Source organism: Pseudorasbora parva, chromosome 22 (assembly GCF_024679245.1).
Source record: "Pseudorasbora parva isolate DD20220531a chromosome 22, ASM2467924v1, whole genome shotgun sequence".
NCBI lineage: Eukaryota > Metazoa > Chordata > Actinopteri > Cypriniformes > Gobionidae > Pseudorasbora > Pseudorasbora parva.
In genome coordinates this window covers 39,914,942-39,938,833 of record NC_090193.1, presented here as the reverse complement: position 1 = coordinate 39,938,833, position 23,892 = coordinate 39,914,942, and the positions used below count along the sequence as shown (strand labels likewise).

At 40.2% G+C, this 23,892-nt stretch overlaps 2 protein-coding genes across 4 annotated transcripts in view; both read left to right on the top strand.

Moving 5' to 3' along the window:
• Positions 1–5,335, top strand: part of LOC137058902 (atlastin-2-like) — a 38,136-nt gene extending 32,801 nt beyond the window's left edge. The window contains exons 13-14 of one of the 2 annotated variants that reach the window (XM_067432406.1): positions 1,108–1,122; positions 4,700–5,335. In XM_067432406.1, the coding sequence (XP_067288507.1) occupies positions 1,108–1,122; positions 4,700–4,810 (126 nt within the window). In that variant the 3' untranslated portion in view covers positions 4,811–5,335. The remainder of the gene's footprint in view (positions 1–1,107; positions 1,123–4,699) is intronic. The other variant, XM_067432407.1, reaches the window with a different exon arrangement.
• Positions 5,336–10,312: 4,977 nt separating this feature from the next.
• Positions 10,313–23,496, top strand: LOC137058374 (GTPase IMAP family member 8-like). Of its 2 annotated transcripts, none has more exons than XM_067431621.1 (6): positions 10,313–10,375; positions 10,464–10,514; positions 13,994–14,671; positions 16,104–16,919; positions 18,547–18,657; positions 22,660–23,496. In XM_067431621.1, the coding sequence occupies exons 2-6, from the start codon at positions 10,505–10,507 to the stop codon at positions 22,773–22,775; spliced, it is 1,731 nt and encodes a 576-aa protein (XP_067287722.1). In that variant the 5' UTR covers positions 10,313–10,375; positions 10,464–10,504; the 3' UTR covers positions 22,776–23,496. The 2 variants fall into 2 exon arrangements, with proteins under 2 accessions (XP_067287722.1, XP_067287721.1); XM_067431620.1 differs by having other exon boundaries at positions 16,101–16,919.
• The last annotated feature ends 396 nt before the right edge of the window (positions 23,497–23,892 follow it).

Here is a 23,892-nt window from a genome sequence, read left to right as displayed (position 1 = left end):
TGTCAAAAGCAGAACATATTCATTTTCACAGTCTTTATTGTTTCTGTTATGTTGTATATTTACGTTTTATATTTTATTTTGTTGTATATTATATTTATTTAATTTATTCTTTTGTTTTATATTAATTTAGTAATTTATAGGCAGGTGACAATTTGTACATGTTTAGCTTATTGTTGTTATATTTTTTATTTTTGTGTATGTGTATGTGTTTATTTTATTTTATTATTCTATTTTATATTTATTTTTTTACTTGAATTTTAAAAAAAATATATTTTCCCCCCCAGTAAACTTTGGGTTATTTTTTTATTTTAATTAGGTTATTATTAATTATATTAAACATTTTATTAATTTATTTTAAATATGTATTCTGCTGTTTTTTCTTTCATTTTCATTTTTTTCATTTATTTTTGGTTTATGACATACTTTTATAATTCCCTACCAAACTTTTTAAGACGGCTGTCAAGCACTAAATATATTTTAAAAATGTACTTTTTCTTTGTCATTTATATATTTTTTCTATTTTATTTTAATCATGTATTGATTTTATTTATTTATTATTTATGTTTTATTTTTATTATTAGACTATCATTTTATTAACCTAAGGCAGGTGTCAAGCACTAAATATATTTTAATTATGATGATCATGAATTATTAGGATTTTTATATTATTATTATTATTATTATTATTATTATTAATAAATATATTTTAACTATGTATTATGATTTTTTAAATTATTATTATTATTAGTTTTTTTATTTTATGATTTACTTTTATTATTCCTAGTAAACTTTCTAAGGCAGGTGTCCAGCACTAAATATATTTCAATTATTTATATATATATATATATATATTACACTAAATGCATATGTTATTATAGATTTGATTATCTTTTAATTAATTTGTAATCATTTGTTTATTAATTTCTACTGAAGAGCATTAACACCATCCGCATTGAAAATTTCATTTTTTTTAAATCTAAAGTTAAGAGAAATATTGAAACGAACACGCAGCTGTTAGTGAACGCGCGCGCGTGTGTGTGTGTGTGTGTGTGTGTGTGTGTGTGTGTGTGTAACATCTCGCTCTCTTCTCACTTCACGCTCTCACAGAGGACGCCGAGGAAGGTGAGCCGTGACCTCTGCCCTCTAGTGGCCTCTGACCTCTTCATATAAATCACACCAGTGTGTAGTGTTCATTTTGTCACCTATTTTTAATTTAGTCTTAGTCTTGAGCTAAATGTCCTTGTTAGTTTTAGTCATATTTAGTCATTCACATATCTTTTTTAGTTAGTCGAGTTTTAGTGAAAACATTTGAGTCTTTTTTTAAAATAGATTATTTCTACAAAACAATTTTAGTCTAATAGTGTTTCACACATCTCAAATATTGGTTAAATTTCATAATAACCAAACAAAATACACTTAATAAATACACAAAATAACATGAATGATTTTTGTTAAATGTATCGATTTTAATCAGTATCGGTTCATATATATTGCCTACTTTACATATAAGGAAAAATAAGTTTGCCTTTTTAAGCACTATTTTACATGTTTATATGTAAGTATGTAAGTAAAATATTAGTATGTAAGTTATTGTTTTAAAATGTTGTATTTAAAGAAGTCTAGGCTTTGATAATGTCTAAATATTTATTAAAATACAAAACCTCAAAATAAGTAAGCAGTTATAGATACATGTATATTTCCTTTTTCCGTTGTTGCATTTTGAGATTCTTGGCAATGAAAAGTGTTATGAATAAAATCTGTTATTATTATTTTATTTATTTATTAAAGAGCCGTACAGGCACCCAGTGGGCCTCGTCATCGTCTCGTCTTAAGGCCTTTGGACACTGAGTCTGAAATTTTCGCATGCGTTTTTTCATATTCGTGATCTGAAATATTCGTCACGCACACTGAGTCCGATGCGTATTAATGAATGCGTTACGGAAAAAACCCCGCAAAACTTATCCAGCGGGATTATCCAGACCGATCCAAAGTTTACTTTAGTGTCAGCGGCTCATTTTGATGCTTTGCTAGCGATACTGGATAGCCTGTAGCCTGCCGTGGTCATCCTCAGCTCTAGTCAGAATATGAGTCTGATGCGCCATTGGGCTGTGATTATGGGCTGTAATGTGTTTCAACCGAACTAGGAATGACATCAATTGGACTGACCAACAACCAATCAGAGCAACGAAGGGACGCATAACGTTAGTTGTCAAATGTCAACAGAGCTCAACTGCACTGTGATGCCAAGTCCGCGTTTTTTCCGCGGGTTCTTTTCTATGTCTGCTGGTTGAAGCGACTATTATGTGATATATAGACCCTGGAGTGCCAAATTTAGCAGCAACCTTGCCAAAATAACACACATTTTACCCCCCAAACGCCATTTTTCCCCCGGAGAACCCCCCTAGTAGTTGCCGTGTTTTGTTGTAAAAACTTGGCAACCCTGTTTGCACGTGCGCTGAAATCAGGCTGGAATACACTATCTTTTTAATCATACACAGAGTACTTACCCAACATGATCATCATTTCTGAGAGAAATAGTGAAGGTGATGCAGATATGAACAGCTCTCCGTTTAGGATTAGAGCAAATATAACCCAAGCGCCTTTGATGACGAGATGATTACGCTACTGTTGATCATCTGTCCGTCATCGGCTAAAGCCCGCCCTGATGATCTCATTGGTCAGTTTCTGTTGATCATCTGTCCGTCATCGGCTAAAGCCCGCCCTGATGATCTCATTGGTCAGTTTCTGTTGATCATCTGTCCGTCATCGGCTAAAGCCCGGAAATGGCCTGTGGGAAGAAACTGTTCCTATGCCTAGATGTTCTAGTGGCCAGTGATCGCCGTCCTGACGGTAACAGTTCAAACAGGAGGTGTCCGGGGTGAGTGGAGTCTGTGATGATTTTACCCGCTCTCTTCCTCACTCTGGAAGAGTACTGTACTCTTCCACACACACACACACACACACACACGCGCGCGCACACGCACCTGCCAACAGGTTGACAGGTGCGTGTGTGCGTGTGTGCGCGTGTGTGTGTGTGTGTGTGGAAGAGTACAGGTCCTGGAGGGTTGGCAGGTGGGCACCAATAATCCTCTCTGCAGTCCGGATGGTACGTTGCAGTCTCCTGATGTCTGATTTGGTAGCTGAACCAAACCAGACAGTGATGGAGGTGCATATAACCGACTCAATGACAGCTGAGTAGAACTGAATCAGCAGGTCCTGTGGCAGGTTGAACTTCCTCAGCTGACGAAGGAAGTACAGTCTCTGCTGAGCCTTTTTCACATTGGAGTCAATGTGATTGTCCCACTTCAGGTCCTGAGAGATGGTAGTTCCCAGGAACCTGAATGACTCCACTGCGTCCACAGTGCTGTTCATGATGGTGAGTGGGGGGAGTGCTGGGCTGTTCCTCCTGAAGTCCACTATCATCTCCACCGTTTTGAGCGCGTTCAGCTCAAGGTTGTTATAACTGCACCAGACAGCCAGCTGTTCAACCTCCAGTCTGTAAGCAGACTCGTCACCGTTCTGGATAAGGCCGATGACAGTGGTGTCATCTGCACATTTCAGGAGCTTGACAGAGGAGTCTTTAGAAGTGCAGTCATTAGTGTACAATGTATATAATTATTAATTATTTAATAATATAATAATATTTGTAGTATTTTGCTAGAATAATATGTATGGTGGCTCTGAGTTGTCAAAACATCTCTCAAAATGTGTTTTTACAGATGTAAAAACGCAGAAAATCGAATTTTCTAATTTTCTAAAAAGTTTCAAACATTTTTTGACGGACGACAGTTTCGGAGGCAGTGTGCAAGCGTGATTGACATACCATGAGGTCGAATTTTATTTTTTATAATCCTATGCGTTTTTCGGACTCTGTGTGCAAAGGCCTTTAGTCATGGAAAAAAAGGTCGTTGACGAACATATTTCGCCTCGCCTGACGAAATTAACACTCACTATGTGTGTGTGTGTGTGTGTGTGTGTGTGTGTGTATGCGTGGTATTAAAGGGATAGTACACCCAAAAAAGAGCCTGTGATGTTTATCTGCTGACCCCCAGCGTATCCGACATGTAGGTGTGTTTGTTTCTTCACAAATGAAGATTTTTAACTCAACCGGTGCTGTGTGTCGGTCATATAATGATGTCAATGGGTAACAATTATATGAGAGCAAAACAAAACATGCTTAGACAACATACACACACACACAGCCCTGTGGCTCATGACCACACACTGATATCTTAAAGGGATAGTTCGCTTTAAAATGAAAATTTAACAGTTCAAACAGTTAACTGGAGCCATTGACTTCCATAGTATTTTTTTTCCTACTATTGAAGTCAATGGCTCCAGTTAACTGTTCGGTTACTGACATTCTTCAAAATATCTTCCCTTGTGTTCAGCTGAAGAAAGAAACTCATACAGGTTTGAAACAACTTGAGGGTGAGTAAAGGATGACAGGATTTTCATTTTAAAGTGAACTGTCCCTTTAAGATATCAGTGTGTGGTCATGAGCCACAGGGCTGTGTGTGTATGTTGTCTAAGCATATCTTCATTTGTGAAGAAACAAACACACCTACATGTTGGATACACTGGGGGTCAGCAGATAAACATCACAGGCTCATTTTTGGGTGAACTATCCCTTTAACACTACCAGTGTGTGTGTGAGAGTGTGTGTGCGCGCGGTACTAACACTCATCCCTCGTTTTAGGTCATTTCGAAACTTTTTGAAGTTGCCAGGACCAAAATGACGCTGGGCGCCCTGATGCCGACGCGGCGACTGAGACTCTCATCGAACAACAACGTGAAGAAGAGGAACTAGCGGTTCATCCAGGAGGATTCTGGGGGATTTCCTCCTCATTTCATTCCCACGCTGTCCTGTTTGTGTTCGCGGAGAAGCGTCCGGCTCCATCAGTCCTCCCGTACAGGACCTAGTTGAGAACGCTGAACTGTACCAATGACCCCGTCTCTCTGCTGTACAGATGAACTTCCTCGGCTTCGATCATTCCATCCAGATGTGTTTCTGCACACATTAGGTTTTTAAGATGGCCACGTGTAGGGCATGTGTGTGTAACTCCAGGTTTTTTGTAGCAGGAGAAACGAAGGGTTCATGTTTATCTGCAGGAATGCTTCTGTGATTTCGTGTCCATGTTGGAGAGAAACACACTCACACACACACACTCTCTCTCTCACACACACACACACACACACACTTAGTTTTATACTGTCTTCATTCATGCCATCTGCCTTGAGCATTATGATTCCGGAATGTTTCATTCTTTTGCATTTATAATTGTTTTTCTTTAATTTATTTTTCAATTTGATTAAAATGAATCACTGTACATTACTGTGTGGACTCTGTGTTTGTTCATGAGATTCACTGGAGGACAGCGTGAATGCTTTAATAATCAAACGATTTAAGGTTAAAAAGGTTTCGATTTAAGGTTAAAAATGTTTTATAAGTAAAAAAAAATTTTTAAAGTTAAAAAACAAACAAAACAAAAAACAAAAAACAAAAAAAAATATATATATATATTAATTTTTTAATATATATTACAAATTTATTTCTTTTATATATTGATAAAATATATATATTTTTCATTATGTAATTTTTTATAAGTTATTATTTGATATATTATAACTTAATATTTCATATATATATATATAATTTTTTATATATTTTATATATTATAACTTTTAATGTTTTTAAATATATATATATATATATATATATATATATATATATATATATATTTCTAATTTATTTTATATATAAATAAAAATTTATTTTATTAATATAATATTTTTTATTTATACATTTATTTTTTTATAAGTTTAATTATTTTTATATATAATAATTTTTCAATGTTTTATATATATATATATATATATATATATATATATATAAAATATATATTTTTTTATATATTACTAATTTATTTTATATATTAATAAATATATTTTTTTATTTATACATTTTTTTAATTTATCTTTATGTTCATATCTTGATGCCTCTCTTTCAGATGGAAAAAAAAAAAGAGGGAAAGTGGAGGCACACAGTTCTGTTCATGTGGGTCATGGGATTTCCAGACATTTCAATCATGCAACTCATTGGGCTCACACACACACACACACACACACCCGGCAGGCGCGACGCGAGTGTGTTCTGCTAGTTTCAGCCCGACGCAGTTCTCCTGTTCACGTCCAGCTGCAGCCCTGAAGCCATTTTTAGAGATGTTCTGTCTGAGTGACACACAAAAGTTAACAAATCCACAACTATAGCCAGAGGCGGACAAACTACACAACCTCATTACTTGAGTAAAAGTAACAGTACTACTGGTCAATATTACTCCATTACAAGTGAAAGTTGTACAAATAGATTTTTACTGCAGTAAAAGTGCAGAAGTATTTGTTTTTAAAAGTACTTAAGTATAAAAGTAAATTTCCTTTATGTCAGTGCATTATTGTATTATAGTTGTATAAATGCACATTATGCCATCATGGTTTAAGCCAGTCAGTGACGCTCCATCTGACACACTAGCAGACGACTAACTTAAACTCATTTAAATACTTGTAGAAAAGTTACAAAGCTCTTTATAAAGCGCTGTCACTTTAAGGCTGAATGCACGGATCCAATACACTGATACACATCTGATATTCTCACACTGTTCACCTTCACTGAAGACAGAATCAACTTTGTTTATGTGAATACTCCACTAAATGAGCATTTGGACATCCGTCTTCTTCCATTTTGCTCTAAACTATAAATCAGTGTTTAATAAATGCTGTGAAATCATTGAACTTCACGAGACTCTACAAGAGTGATTCCTGAAAGGCTTTCTGCAAAAACCCAAACACCTTTTAAAGAAGAAAAAAATCATCACTGACTTTCAAAGCTGCGACAGAAACGACTTTCCACTTCGAGGACCTTGATAGAAATGTAGTGGAGTAAAGAGGACGATATTTGTCTTTCAGATGGAGTGAAGTTAAAGTCAGAAGTTTACAGAAAAAATAATACTCCAGTAAAGTACAGATACTCAAAAAGTGAACTTCAGTACAGGACTCGAGTAAATGAGCTGAGTTACTGTCCAGCTCTGACTATAGCAAAGAGAGTAAAACGCCACTTTAAAGCTACAATTGTTTATTTAGCTTACGTGCGTCTGTGATTTTGGGTACATTGGGCTATTTTTAATTGCTTAATGGAACTGTATGTCAGAAATGTATTTCACTGAATCATAAATGGCTATGATATGTCTCTAGACATTAATAAATCATGTTAATGTCAAACTCTTCTATCACTGACGACAGTAGTCCGGCAGGATATTGTCATTATAAAGTTGTTGCTGCAGCTCAGCTGATGTTGACGATGTCATGTTGTGTTATGATGATGTCATGTTGTGTTGATGATGTCATGTTGTGTTATGATGATGTCATGTTGTGTTTTGGCCTGAAGCTCCGCCCTCCACCTATCGATTGTGCTATTTTTATAGTGTATATTTCTGTCTTGTATTTGTATTTAAGCAAAATAATGTAAGAGAATGGGCTACTTTAAGCTCAAACTGAATTAAGATTGAAAATGAAAACACAGAACAAACAACGAATATTTAAAAATAAGATTACACCATTCTGGACATTTTTAGAAAGGCTTGTCAGCAAAGCGTGTCAGAGACGAATGCAAGCTTTCACGTATGTTGGTGTCGTAATGCAGTTTATCAGGATTCCTAAGCTGTCGTGTGAAAGCGTGGAGAAGGAATGAGATTCTGGGTTGTAATATAAACATGACAGTGAATGATCCACAGGATATTCAAGAGTTGTGTTTAACTGTTGCCTTAAAGAAGGTGAAGCACAAAATGCAGACAAGCTTAGAAAAAAGGAGAGTGATGGTCAGGAAGTCATCACGATGCATTCAGATCTGGAGTGTGTAAACTCTGAATCGGATGAAACATTGCACTTATTTTGCCTTCCGGGACACGTGTAGTTATTAGCTTATGAAGGGCAGTGATTAATAAAACAGTTTTGATCTTTAAATTTTCTGTTCAAAAGTTTTCACCCCTGCTCTTAAAGGGGCAGCTCACCCTAAAATGAAAATCATCAGTTACTCTTCCCTCACCCCATTTTACTCCACCCTATGGGGCATTTTCTCCACCCTATGGGGCGTTTTCTCCACCCTGGGGGCATTTTACTCCACCCTGGGGGCATTTTACTCCACCCTGGGGGCATTTTACTCCACCCTGGGGGCATTTTACTCCACCTGTGGGGCATTTTACTCCACCTGTGGGCCATTTTACTCCACCTGTGGGGCATTTTACTCCACCCTCTGGGGCATTTTACTCCACCCTGTGGGGCATTTTACTCCACCTGTGGGGCATTTTACTCCACCCTGTGGGGCATTTTACTCCACCTGTGGGGCATTTTACTCCACCCTGTGGGGCATTTTACTCCACCTGTGGGGCATTTTACTCCACCCTCTGGGGCATTTTACTCCACCTGTGGGGCATTTTCTCCACCCTGGGGGCATTTTACTCCACCCTCTGGGGCATTTTACTCCACCTGTGGGGCATTTTCTCCACCCTGTGGGGCATTTTACTCCACCCTATGGGGCATTTTCTCCACCCTGGGGGCATTTTCTCCACCCTGTGGGGCATTTTCTCCACCCTGGGGGCATTTTACTCCACCCTATGGGGCATTTTACTCCACCCTGTGGGGCATTTTCTCCACCCTGTGGGGCGTTTTCTCCACCCTGGGGCCATTTTACTCCACCTGTGGGGCATTTTACTCCACCCTCTGGGGCATTTTACTCCACCCTGTGGGGCATTTTACTCCACCTGTGGGGCATTTTACTCCACCCTCTGGGGCATTTTACTCCACCCTCTGGGGAATTTTACTCCACCTGTGGGGCATTTTCTCCACCCTGTGGGGCATTTTACTCCACCCTATGGGGCATTTTCTCCACCCTGGGGGCATTTTACTCCACCCTGTGGGGCATTTTCTCCACCCTATGGGGCATTTTACTCCACCCTCTGGGGAATTTTACTCCACCTGTGGGGCATTTTCTCCACCCTGTGGGGCATTTTACTCCACCCTATGGGGCATTTTCTCCACCCTGTGGGGCATTTTCTCCACCCTGTGGGGCATTTTACTTCACCTATGGGGCATTTTCTCCACCCTGTGGGGCATTTTACTCCACCCTCTGGGGCATTTTCTCCACCCTGTGGGGCATTTTACTCCACCTATGGGGCATTTTACTCCACCCTGTGGGGCATTTTCTCCACCCTGTGGGGCATTTTACTCCACCTATGGGGCATTTTCTCCACCCTGTGGGGCATTTTCTCCACCCTGTGGGGCATTTTCTCCACCCTATGGGGCATTTTCTCCACCCTGTGGGGCATTTTCTCCACCCTGTGGGGCATTTTACTCCACCCTGTGGGGCATTTTCTCCACCCTATGGGGCATTTTACTCCACCCTGTGGGGCATTTTCTCCACCCTATGGGGCATTTTACTCCACCCTGTGGGGCATTTTCTCCACCCTATGGGGCATTTTCTCCACCCTGTGGGGCATTTTACTCCACCTATGGGGCATTTTGATTATGAGCTGTCAATCTAGAACATTTTTTTTTTTTATGCATGACTTCAATAAATTAGGCGGGAATCTGATCCCAGTCACGGATCATCATTTGTATAAATGCAGTCATCTGGTCTTGTGGAGAATAACTTCTACGTGAAAGAGCTCATTCAGGACAGTACTAAATAAAAATAACAAATGTTGATCCCAGATTCCTCTCGTTTTGTTTCGTGCTCAACTAAATGTGATTACAGAATATATTTAAATTATACAATAGTCATTTTCCCCCTTGCAGTCGTGCGAGTGAACAATAGCGCCTGAGCTGTGAATTAGTGAACAAAGAACACATTTCGGCATTCGTCGACGCCCAAAAACGCAAACAGTGTTACCTTATGAATAGAATTTAGTGTTATTGATTTTAAAATCCGTCATCGGAGTGAATGGGAACATGATTTAGTGAAAATATTTATATAAGTGGTTCTTGAGTCGATACTTTTTCAATGGCTTGTCAACTTTACATGCCTCAGGATCTACGACTGGGAAAATAGAGTCGATGCAGAAGAAACGATACATGTCACAGATGTTACAATGGGCAATTATTCAGCAAGGCTAGATGTTTAATCGTCTTACTTTTGGTGTAAACTTGTGAAAGCTCCAGTTGAAAACCACTGGTCTTGACAAACCTGATGTTCTGGTTCTGACGTGGATAGACATGCGTTTAGGACACACACACCCACCCACACACACACACACACACACACACACACAATCGTGTAATGTCTGCGCACTAGAATTTCAAGCTGAAGTGTGCTTTTCATCTTAGGGTGCGTTGTGTATACATCTTTATATTTTTTACATTTTATTTTATTGTAAAGTTGTATCATACCATGTTTTGATTCGCTTTCCTTCCAGGTTTTTGTTGTGGAAAACCAAACCGAAGGAGTGCATGGAAGATGGAAGAAGGTAACGTAGCCTAGTCTGTTAAACTAAACTACTGTTAGCTTTGCAGTGCTAAAGGATAGATTGGGGGAAATGCCCCGCAGTGTTTTTACCTAAACCGCCAGATAAAATCCAGATCAGTTTGTGTTGCTAATGGACTAAGTTGACCAGATTGATGAAGACATTTTGAGAAAACAGATCATTAACATTAAGAACAAATGTGCTTTAAAGCTTGTTGTTTCGCAGAACATCAGTTTTATATGACATGAGAAGAGCCTGTAGTTAGGGATTACTTGTTATTTTAGGAAAATATAATTATATTTTCAGAATGACATAACCTCCCCCCCCCCAAACCTAGTCTGTGTGGTAAAACGCTTCCTACTATCATAATTACTGTAGTTTCCCCCATGTTCTGAACATCACATTCATCAAATGTAATCTAATCTAACTAGGTTTAATAAAAATATTATGACTTTATTTTTAAATAGTTTGCTGACATTAGCTTTAGTTAGCCAGCCAATATTTTTCAAAAAGGTTGATTTTCAAAATGGTTCCTTAATAAATATTCATATTTTTCTGCTGTTACTTTGGCGTGTCTTTTTCATTTTAAGCTAAACATGCTTTTACTCGGATTTTGCTGTAAACTTATAAAGCAAATTATTTTGTCAGAGTGGAGGTATTTTACTCCACATGTGGGGCATTTTACTCCACGTGTGGGGCATTTTACTTTACCTGTGGGGCATTTTACTCCACCTGTGGGGCATTTTACTTTACCTATGGGGCATTTTACTCCACCTGTGGGGCATTTTACTCCACGTCTGGGGCATTTTACTCCACCTGTGGGGCATTTTACTTTACCTGTGGGGCATTTTACTCCACCTGTGGGGCATTTTACTTTACCTGTGGGGCATTTTACTCCACGTCTGGGGCATTTTACTCCACCTGTGGGGCATTTTACTTTACCTGTGGGGCATTTTACTCCACCTGTGGGGCATTTTACTTTACCTGTGGGGCATTTTACTCCACCTGTGGGGCATTTTACTTTACCTGTGGGGCATTTTACTCCACCTGTGGGGCATTTTACTCCACGTGTGGGGCATTTTACTCCACGTGTGGGGCATTTTACTCCACGTGTGGGGCATTTTACTTCACCTGTGGGGCATTTTACTCCACCTGTGGGGCATTTTACTCCACGTGTGGGGCATTTTACTCCACCTGTGGGGCATTTTACTCCACCTGTGGGGCATTTTACTCCACGTGTGGGGCATTTTACTCCACGTGTGGGGCATTTTACTCCACCTGTGGGGCATTTTACTCCACGTGTGGGGCATTTTACTTTACCTGTGGGGCATTTTACTCCACCTGTGGGGCATTTTACTCCACGTCTGGGGCATTTTACTCCACCTGTGGGGCATTTTACTTTACCTGTGGGGCATTTTACTCCACCTGTGGGGCATTTTACTTTACCTGTGGGGCATTTTACTCCACCTGTGGGGCATTTTACTTTACCTGTGGGGCATTTTACTCCACCTGTGGGGCATTTTACTCCACGTGTGGGGCATTTTACTCCACGTCTGGGGCATTTTACTCCACGTGTGGGGCATTTTACTTCACCTGTGGGGCATTTTACTCCACCTGTGGGGCATTTTACTCCACGTGTGGGGCATTTTACTCCACCTGTGGGGCATTTTACTCCACGTGTGGGGCATTTTACTCCACGTGTGGGGCATTTTACTCCACGTGTGGGGCATTTTACTCCACCTGTGGGGCATTTTACTCCACGTGTGGGGCATTTTACTTTACCTGTGGGGCATTTTACTCCACGTGTGGGGCATTTTACTTTACCTGTGGGGCATTTTACTTTACCTGTGGGGCATTTTACTCCACGTGTGGGGCATTTTACTCCACGTGTGGGGCATTTTACTCCACATGTGGGGCATTTTACTTCACCTGTGGGGCATTTTACTCCACGTGTGGGGCATTTTACTCCACGTGTGGGGCATTTTACTCCACATGTGGGGCATTTTACTTTACCTGTGGGGCATTTTACTTTACCTGTGGGGCATTTTACTTTACCTGTGGGGCATTTTACTCCACGTGTGGGGCATTTTACTCCACGTGTGGGGCATTTTACTTTACCTGTGGGGCATTTTACTCCACGTGTGGGGCATTTTACTCCACGTGTGGGGCATTTTACTTTACCTGTGGGGCATTTTACTTTACCTGTGGGGCATTTTACTTTACCTGTGGGGCATTTTACTTCACCTGTGGGGCATTTTACTTTACCTGTGGGGCATTTTACTCCACGTGTTGGGTATTTTACTTCACCTATGGGGCATTTTTCTCCACGTGTTGGGTATTTTACTCCACCTGTGGGGCATTTTACTTCACCTGTGGGACATTTTACTCCACGTGTGGGGCATTTTACTCCACCTGTGGGACATTTTACTTTACCTGTGGGGCATTTTACTCCACCTGTGGGGCATTTTACTCCACCTGTGGGACATTTTACTTTACCTGTGGGGCATTTTACTCCACCTGTGGGGCATTTTACTTTACCTGTAGGGCATTTTACTCCACCTGTGGGGCATTTTACTTTACCTGTAGGGCATTTTACTCCACCTGTGGGGCATTTTACTCCACCTGTGGGGCATTTTACTCCACCTGTGGGACATTTTACTTTACCTGTGGGGCCTTTTACTTCACCTGTGGGGCATTTTACTTTACCTGTGGGGCATTTTACTCCACCTGTGGGGCATTTTACTTCACCTGTGGGACATTTTACTCCACCTGTGGGGCATTTTACTTCACCTGTAGGGCATTTTACTCCACCTGTGGGGCATTTTACTCCACATGTTGGGTATTTTACTTCACCTATGGGGCATTTTATTCCACCCGTGGGGCATTTTACTTCACCCGTGGGGCATTTTACTCCACCTGTGGGGCATTTTACTTTACCCGTGGGGCATTTTACTCCACCCGTGGGGCATTTTACTCCACCTGTGGGGCATTTTACTTTACCTGTGGGGCATTTTACTCCACCTGTGGGGCATTTTACTTCACCTGTAGGGCATTTTACTCCACCTGTGGGGCATTTTACTCCACGTGTTGGGTATTTTACTTCACCTGTGGGGCATTTTACTCCACCCGTGGGGCATTTTACCTTACCCGTGGGGCATTTTACTCCACCTGTGGGGCATTTTACTTCACCTGTGGGGCATTTTACTCCACCCGTGGGGCATTTTACTCCACCCGTGGGGCATTTTACTCCACATGTTGGGTATTTTACTTCACCTATGGGGCATTTTACTCCACCCTGTGAGGTGTTTTACTTAGAAAAAACACAGCTATGCAAGAAATAAGCAAAAAATACAGATTTAATGAGATTTCAAACCCCATTTGGACAGTTTGATGGTTTGTATAATATGGTGTGTACTATTCGTTTGAAACAGATGTTAATAGTGTGCTTTGTAACGTGCCTTTGCTTTGTTTCTAATTGACAGAAGTAAGAGTCGTTGTTCTGGGCTGGCAGAAATCTGACAAAGCCTCAGTGATAAACTGGATTTTAGGTGGTGAAGTCGCATCTGATGAATACTTTGTGAAGTCTGTGAGGGAAGACGGTGAAGCGAACGGGAGGAAGATAGCTCTGATTAACACCCCGTGCTGGTGGGAGAGTTTTGGTTTGCAAGATTCACCAGAGGTGGTGAAACAGGAGCTGGTTTGCAGTGTCTTCAAATGTCCACCAGGGCCTCATGTCTTCCTACTGGTCATTAATCTCAGTTTGCCTTTCACTGAAGAAAACAGGTTCAGCATTGAGAAGCACTTCAGCCTGTTTGGTGAGAAGATCTGGAGACACACTATAGTGCTTTTTACACAAGCGGATTCATCATCAACGGACAAATGCCCCGAGCAGCGCATTAAGAGTCACGGAGAACATCTGCAGCAGATCCTACAGAGATGTGGAGAAACATATCACATCTTAGAGAACGAGAAGAAAAGTGCTGGAGTTCAAGATCTGCTTGTCAAGATCGATGGAGTTGTGGAGAGAAACAGTGGAAACCATTTTGAGACGCATGATGAGATGCTACAAGAGATGAGGAGGAAGAGGAATGAAAATGAAGAAAGAGCAAAAGACAGACAGGAAATGTTGCTGGACAAAAGAAAACTGCTGAAAGAATTAAGTAAGTTATCCACGGAAATGTGTTTCTCATGAACATTTTGACATAAAAGCAAATTGCACTCTTAGAAAAATTGGGGTTCTTTACTCAACTCCAAAGAAACGTTCATGCTAAAAAGGTTCTATAATGACATGAAAGAACCCTTTTTGTCACAAAGGTTCTTTAGGGTATTATTCATTCATATATTACATTATTCTGCAACAGTTGTAATTAAATTATTGTTTATTAAACTGTTGTAGTACCTTAATATCACATTTTAATCACGCTGATTTTTGGAGGAGAAAAACTGAAATGGCACTCTTCGTGTGATATTGATTAACTGTAAAATAAGATAAATATATACATTTTCCAACCCCCATATCTTGAATTTTGTGATCATTCACATGCATTCATAAATGCATTTAAATACACTGAATAATGCAGTGAAATGTTTGACAGTAATATGAAATATTTAATCCAGAAAGGACAAAACAAATGATAATGAATGAACACCTAAAAGGTTCCATATAGAACCTTATTCCTGGGGTTCCAAATAGTGCCGATAGAACCTTTTAAAGGTTCCAAATAGTGCCGATAGAACCTTTTAAAGGTTCCAAATAGTGCCGATAGAACCTTTTAAAGGTTTCAAATAGTGCCGATAGAACCTTTTAAGGGTTCCAAATAGTGCTGATAGAACCTTTAAAGGGTTCCAAATAGTGCGACAGAACCTTTTAAGAGTTCCAAATAGTGCCGATAGAACCTTTTAAGGGTTCCAAATAGTGCCGATAGAACCTTTTAAGGGTTCCAAATAGTGCCGATAGAACCTTTTAAGGGTTTCAAATAGTGCCGATAGAACCTTTTAGGGGTTCCAAATAGTGCCGATAGAACCTTTTAAAGGTTCCAAATAGTGCCGATAGAACCTTTTAAGGGTTTCAAATAGTGCCGATAGAACCTTTTAGGGGTTCCAAATAGTGCCGATAGAACCTTTTAAAGGTTCCAAATAGTGCCGATAGAACCTTTTAAGGGTTCCAAATAGGGCTGATAGAACCTTTTAAGGGTTCCAAATCATATAGTTCCATATAGAATCATATAGTTCCATATAGAACCTTTTTCCTGGTTACAAAGAACCCTAAAAGGTTCTTTTGATTGAACCCTTAAAAATGGCTCTATATATAACCTTTTAAGGGTTCCAAATAGTGCCGATAGAACCTTTTAGGGGTTCCAAATAGTGCCGATAGAACCTTTTAAGGGTTCCAAATAGTGCCGATAGAACCTTTTAGGGGTTCCAAATAGCGCCGATAGAACCTTTTTCATTCTGAAGAGTCTCAAAGCGCTACAATGGAAGAGGCAAAATAGCCAGAATAAAGATTGAGTCTACGTGTCCTAGTTTTAACTGGTAGAGTGCACATGCAAATAATAAGTATTTTTCTTAATTTGTCGTGTTTTCTTCAAGAAGCTGTGGCTCCGGTCTCAGAAATGAGGATTGTACTGCTTGGTTGGCTCCTTTCTGGGAAGAGTTCAACCATAGACACTATCTTCAATAATGAAAAATTTGAAACAGAAGGGACAGAGAAGTGTTTAAAATATTCAGGTGAGGTAAATGGCAAAAACATAACTGTGTTGGACACTCCGGGCTGGTGGAAGTATTTCTCGTCTAAATTCAACCCACGGTTTGCTCAGGAGGCAATCCTGGAGAGCATAGGCCAATCACAACACATGCGATTCCCTCACGCCATGATCCTGGTGATCCCTGTGGACACTTCATTCAAGAACGAACAGAAAAGAATCATTGAAGAGTATATGGCCATTCTCGGAGAAGACGTCTGGAGACACACTATAGTTCTGTTCACATGGGGCGACAGGTTTAAAGACGTATCGATCGAGCAGCACATCGAGAGTGAAGGTGAAGCTCTTCAGTGGCTGATTGAGAAATGCAGGAACAGATATCACGTCTTTGATAACTCCAACAAAACCAATCGAGCTCAAGTCGCGGAGCTGCTCCTGAAGATCGACGAAATGGTGGCAGAAAACTGTCTGTTCCGTCTCGACACACAATGTCCTGCGGACGCACAAGTGTCTGACACACAACTAGACGAGAAAATGAGCACTGATCAAGTCGAGGAGTTAATAAACCAGGAGTTGAACAACAGGTGTAATGCGATCAAAAGGAGGATAAAGGAATTAGGGAAGAATTTCCTTGGATGTGAAGATGAAGAGTCCGACGCTGGTATAGAAGTGAAAAGTGACAGTAGCATGGTAGACACTCCGAGTTGTAAGTTGGATGTTTTTTGGTCTTATTTCAATACCCATAATACAGCCATTACAGGGTTAAGCACAATTTACAATGAGCTCGTTACTTTAACGCCAGGAATGTGCTCCCTTGAGTGACAAAAAAAAGTAATGTGTACCCGTCTATAGACAATTTTACTTGGCCTTTGATAGTTTTTTCCTCTTATTTTATTTTTGCGCTAACTTTTTAACATCTAACCATGTTTTAAATTAGGACTCATTTTACTAAATTCAGCTTCTCAGAGGTGAATACCTTAGCAACCGCCGTGTAACCACCCAGAAAACCCTAGCAACCGATTAGCATTGCCCTAGCAACCACTTATAATACCCTAGCAACCGCCTAGCAACACCATAGCAACCATCCAGAATAACCTAGCAACTGCCTAGCAATAACATAGCAACCACCCAGAATACCCTATCAACCGCCTAGCAACTACCTAGAAAACCTTAGCAACTGCCTAGCAACCACCAAGAATACCCTAGCAACCAGACTTTAGCAAACCACCTAGCAATGCCTTAGCAACCACCCAGAATACCCTAGCAACTGCCTAGCAACCACTCATAATACCTTACCAACTGCCTAGCAACTACCCAGAACACCCTACTAACCAACTATCATTGCCCTAGCAACCACCCAGAATACCTTAGCAACCACCTAGCAACCACCCAAAATACCCTAGAAACCACACTTTAGCAAACCGCCTAGCAACGCCTTAGCAAACACCCATAATACCCTAGAAACTGCCTAGCAACCACCCAGTATACCCTAGCAATGGCCTAGCAACCACCCAGAACACCTTAGCAACCGGGTCAACACACACTAGCAAACCGAGTGGCAAGTTTTGCCCCTGCAAGCACCACTCACATTTTCTTCAGGAAATTTGCATACTATTACACTGCAGAAATATATACACGTTGTTAAAGCATTAGTTCACTTCAAAATTAAAATGTCCTGATAGTTTCCATCTCATCAAGAGGTTCATGTGTTTCTTTCTTCAGTGGAAAAGAAATGAAGTTTTTTGAGGGAAACATTCCAGGATTTTTCTCCTCATGATGGACTTCAATGGGAACCAACGGCTGAAGGTCCAAATCAATGAGGAAGAGCTTCAGAGACTCTGATGATCCAGAGGAATAGAGTCTGATCCAGACTAACCATCAGACAGTTTAGCAATTTAGCAATTTACTTTTAATTAGCAATAAAATTAGCACAAAAAAAATGTGCAATAAAAAGTATATAAATGTGTATTTGTGTTGTAAATGTCTGATGGTTAGTCTGGATCAGACTCTATTCCTCTGGGATCATCAGAGTCTCTGAAGCTCTTCCTCATTGATTTGGACCTTCAGCCGTTGGTTCCCATTGAAGGCCATTCAGTGGGAACCAACTGAATGAGGAGAAATGAGGAGAAAATGAGGAGAAAAATCCTGGAATGTTTCCCTCAAAAAACTTAATTTCTTTTCCACTGAAGAAAGAAACACATGAACGTCTTGATGAGATGAGGCGAGGAAATGATCAGGAGATGTTCATTTTAAAGTGAACTAATCCTTTAAAGTAATGTCATGTCATGTGTTGTATATTTGAGGACTCTTTCTGTGCCGTTTTCCTCTTTCAGTCTCAGCTGATGAGAAACTCATGGAGCTGATCCGGAGAGAAGGAAGCAGATGGGAAGCGATCATAATGGATGGACTGTTGAACATCCTGCAGAATCCTGAAGCGGCCCGTGGTGAGTTAATTACCGCAGCTTAAAGCATTTAAAGGGTTACTTCAGCGATTAGCATATGGCTTTGTATCAGTGGAAACCCTGGAGTATATTCAAATGATTGTGCTTTCCCCCCTCATATCCCCCTGAGACGAGAGATTTATGCATTTTATTTCTGGAAAAATATCATCAATTTGCGTCCTCTGAGGAATGTTTGGCCAGAGGCTAAAGACTACAGCCAGCAGAGGGAGCCATTTCCTCATGTTTTCAACTCGCACATCGGGATGGAGATTAGAGGTTAGATTGGGCTCAAAAAATCAAGCCCGACCCTACCCGAGCCTGTGCACGTTGTGTCCGAGCCCGGCCCGGCCCGGTCCGACACATTAACTGTAATTATGAGTCGATTTAAACCTGACCATTTTTTAATACGTGTGCGTTCTGACGAGAACGAGCCTGTAATGAGCAACGTGCAGCGAAGCGGACCGGTGTGGCTCATGTTAAAACTAACATTGATAAACTTAAATCGTTGATAACGTCGCTGTTTTCTCCACAGCGACTGTACAGCCGAATCAAATTTTATTGCAATATTGTCCTGTTTAACACTTTGAAGCTGATTTGAAACAATCGTCATTGTAAAAGCGCTATAGGCTATAAATAAAGCTGACTTCACTCCGCTCAATAATCTGCAGGCACGCGCTCATGATCCGCTCACCGGTAAACTGATGTCTGCTCAAATCCAGCTCAGACATTTATCTGGAGCTCACTTTGTTGTAGCCATTAAACAATGTGTTTTTTCCTTCATATTTATGTTTAAATATTATAATATTATTTTTACATTTCATCTGATTATGATGAGTGAAAAGATGCGAGTGGGTCAGAAATGATTTTGGTGGTTATATTTAGTTTAATATCAAGTTTCGTTTTGTTGAAAGCATTTCTTTCGTTTTGTTTTTTGTATCTTAATTTTAAAAAAGGTTTCTTAGGCCAATTGCCTGGATTTAATAAATAAAAAGCCAATAGCAGACTATAATCGTGAGGTGAAGTCGTGATTGCTTTCATTCCTCATGCACTGGAGCGCGTCTCATAAATAAACCCAAACTCAGCAGCTACTCGCCTCAGACATGAGAAATATGAGTATAGAAAGCTTGAAATGTCCACTTTTAAACGAAACGATTCAAAGATATTTAATTAAGCAAAGTGCGCAGCTCTCGACACCGAGCGTTTCTGTTCAGACGCTGCGCTCCATCACTGCTCGAGCTGTGAGTTTAAAGGGGGGGTGAAACACTCAGTTTCAGTCAATCTCATGTCAATCTTGAGTACCTATAGAGTAGTATTGCATCCTTCATATCTCCGAAAAGTCTTTAGTTTTATCATATTTATAAAAGAAATATGGGCTGTACCGAGTCTTTCCGGAAAAAACCGAGCGCCTGGAGGCGTATCGTGTGGGCGGAGCTAAAGAATGACGAGCGGTGACCTCCTCAAGCGTGGAGAAACCCATCTATCTCAGCTAATACAGATAATGATCCACAATCAAATCTGAGGCTGAAATAAATTGAACAGGAGAAACGGCAACATCAGGACGTCCGTCTCTGTGGTATGGACTGTATTTAATGGCCTCTCCACATTTCTGTGTCTTTACTCGCAGTTTATGAGGACATGATTCGGTTTATGGACTATTGTATGCGACTAGACCTTAGAAGTAGCAAGCAGAACGGTTTTGCACGTCAGACTAGTGTAACGTTATACAGAACAACAATGGAGTAACCGTTAGCGCATTTGAATGACGAAGCACGCGATCGTATCGTTTACTGATGTTTACTCATGCGACGATAGCCAATAGCACAGACATTTGAAGTTGATTTACTCACCGGCATCTTCCAAAGCAGGACCGCTCTGTCAAAAACACACTTCTTTGGTATGATTTGGTGAAGTCCTGTGACAGCAGTGACCGTGGAAATCCACTTTGCGACGCGACTGAAGCGATGCCTTGAAGCTTCCCGTCATTTCTGCGTTCAAATCGGTTCAAATGCAGCGCTGCCTTCCCGGGGCGCGACATAAGTGTTCACGGAGGACTGGATCTGCACCTGAGAGACTGTTTACAGCGTGCATTTCCTCTCTCGCTCTAGTCACGCGCGCGCGCACCCTACCGGGAGAAGAGCCCGTACGGCCCATACAAGGACCTTCCGCTCTATTAACGTCAAGCCGACCCATACTCGAAAAAAACTCTCCGAAACTTGTGAGAAACCGGAAGGAGTATTTTTAACACAGAAATACTCCATCAAACGTCCAACATTAGTTTTTGAAACTTTGTCTATGTTTAGGGTGGGAATCCAAGTCTTTAACAGTGGAAAGCTCAGTATGCATGAAACAGCATTTCACCGCCCCTTAACGCGCATTTTTACACTAATCCTGACTTGTACAACTTTGTAGCCGACACATTTGTTTCTTAGTTGTTGTGTTAGTTCTTACTTTGCTAAAAATATATATAATTTCTGATTATAGCGTAGCTTTCTGCCCACCCAATTAGACTAGTATTACGATCCGTCTAGGGTTAAACCGTAATAAATGAATTAAATAAAAATATGACTCCCCAGCCCAGTCGTCAGACCAAAAAAAAAAAAAAATTTTATAATCCAATAAATACAGAATTCAAGAAGAAAAGAATAAACATTTATTAAGTAAAGTCAATTGTCATAAATTAGAAAATTAAACTAACATTTATGAAACGGATGTATAATCGTCAGGAAGACCCAAGGCCCAAAATAACAAACAAAAAAGGGAAAACAAATAAAAATTCAAACTAACTTCCCTCGAGGTAATAAATCAAAATCCAACAAATTACCCTAAACTACACTAACAAAACAGAGCGAACGAAATTGCAAAAATAAAAGGGCAGGTCAACCCTACAAAACATCCATTGCCGAAACAAGCAAAAGAAAGATAAACATAGACTTAATTAACAAAAATCAAAAGAATCCATAATAGCGGTCTGACGGCTGGAGAGGAGACAGGAGAAGTGCGACCGGCCCGGAATCGCAACAGCTCGTCTGCTGGAAGCGGAAGGGATGGTTTTATACCCTCATCAATTTCTACGGTCCAATCCCCACAGGAAGAGGTGGACCTTACCGCAGCTGGAAGTCCTACGTAACACAGAAGGACAACAAAGCAAACAAACAACACCAACAAAGCATACACATAAATATATAAATAAACGGAATTACACAATTCCGTAACACTAGTGAAGTAGGCTAATGATTAAAAAAACAAACGCTTGATCAAGGGCCCAACCCGACCCGAGGATAGTGCTGGGAAATCTCGGCCCGTGGCCCGCGGGTCAGGTTCGGGTCGGCTTCGGGCTCGGGTTCGGGCAGAGAATCTAAACTCTAATGGAGATCTCACTCACAGCTCAGCTCAGGCATTCATGGAAACGGTGCGGCCGGCGGAGCAAAGGGGGTGTTTTAACTTCTCAAACTAATTCCTATGAAAGTTAAGCTTCCAAAGGCATGAACTGAACACGCACCCGACTGAACACGCGCTGTGAATCTATGCGGCGGACGCGTTTACCTCAGCTCTCATCACGAGCTCATCCATGACTAGCATTGTGATCTCCTGCAGCGTTTGGGCTGTGACACTCCCTCAGCGGCTAAATCACATATTGAACACACACGTTCAGTTTTTAATTGTAGTGTCTGTTCTCTAACTGAACTGATTTTATTAAAATGAATGCGGTCGCAGTGGAAAAGTGAAAGTGATCCAGTAATCCAGTAGCGGTGGGAGTGGCCTCCTAGGGCAGCGAAGCATTCTGGGAGTTGTAGTCTTTTATCCCCATGAGACAAAAAATACGTTTTCAGTCTTTTCTCAGTCTAGAAAGCGCCAAATTAAAAAATAATTTCACATTTCTACTACATTAAGTACCCAGTTTAAATACAGATTCATCTTCCCAGCGCTGAAGTACTCCTTTAAAGCAAATCCTTTTCCTAATGTGTATATCGGCCTAGTGTTTAATGATGTTCTCTGTCCCTACAGATGGAAAGATGAGCCAAAGTTCAGATGAAATGGTGTTGATGTGGCTTCAGAAATGTGAGGAACACAGCCAGGTTTGGACTGGGGCTAAAACTCAGCCCAGACACTCCAGCCCATGAGTTCCCCATGAATGTTTTTGCTGGATGAGGGCCTTAAATATGAGTAAATATATAAAACGGACAGAGACAAATAAGTATAATAATAGAGGATGGGCTGTTGAAGTATTAGAAAGATAAAGCACACCGGGGTTTTGCACCTTCGTACTTCTCTCTCCTGAGGCTCGTTTTGAGGAGAATTGGGTTGTAGCTCGTTGTCTGCGGTTAAGATGCTGTCATTAGTGTTTTAACAACATTTACATCAGGAGTGGGAAGATTCAATCTGTGGATATAAAAACCTTCCTTTGTCCTGGAAAACACATGGAAAATTATAGAAAATGTCCGGAATATTTTTTTTTTTTTACATTTATCACTGGCTCAAAATAATTACTGTTAATTGTATAAATCTTTTATCTCACAATTGTATTTTATTTTTATATGATTGTTATATAAAGTCAGAATTGTAAGATATAAACTCACAATTTTGAGTTATAGTCAAAATTGTGAATCCTGCCTCTTTTTTTTTCTCGCAAGTGCAAGTTATAATTCCAATTCTGAGGGAAAACGTCTGACTTTTTGCGAGCAAATCCCAATTGCTGAATATTTTTCAGAATAGCGAGATGAAAAAGTTGCAATTACCTTTTTTATTTTTTATACTCTGGTGGAAACAAGCTTCCTCATGGGTCCTGCACACTGTGCGATTTTTCAAAATCCTTTGCGAATGTCCCTTGTCAGACTGTACGAACATCATAAGGATTAATCTTTAATTTAACCAGTTAAAATATGCAGTTATTTTACATTTGATTACTTTATTCAATTCCTGTCCCTTTCTGCAGGCCATTAGGCCTGTACATTAGCTATTATTAAATGCACACATGAGTGATGTCAAGTTAAACATTTTAGTTTGAATTGTATTTTATACTGTGGATTGTTGCAATGTGCTAAATAAATATTTGCATAATTTGTAATTGATTAATATTTGAAACTTTAATATTAATTTATGCAATCGCAATGCCTTGATCTTTAGTAAAGTTACACAGTCACAGCATTAGCCATAAATGCAATGGTACTAATAGTTGGCATCATTTCTTTTGGTGTTTCGGTTTCGGCCAAGAATTTTTATTTCTGTGCATCCCTACTG

Coding starts and splice junctions, on each gene's coding strand:
- LOC137058374 (XM_067431620.1), top strand. Junction 14,672..16,100: donor AAAACTGCTGAAAGAATTAA/GTAAGTTATCCA, acceptor GTTTTCTTCAAG/AAGCTGTGGCTCCGGTCTCA. Junction 16,920..18,546: donor CATGGTAGACACTCCGAGTT/GTAAGTTGGATG, acceptor TTCCTCTTTCAG/TCTCAGCTGATGAGAAACTC.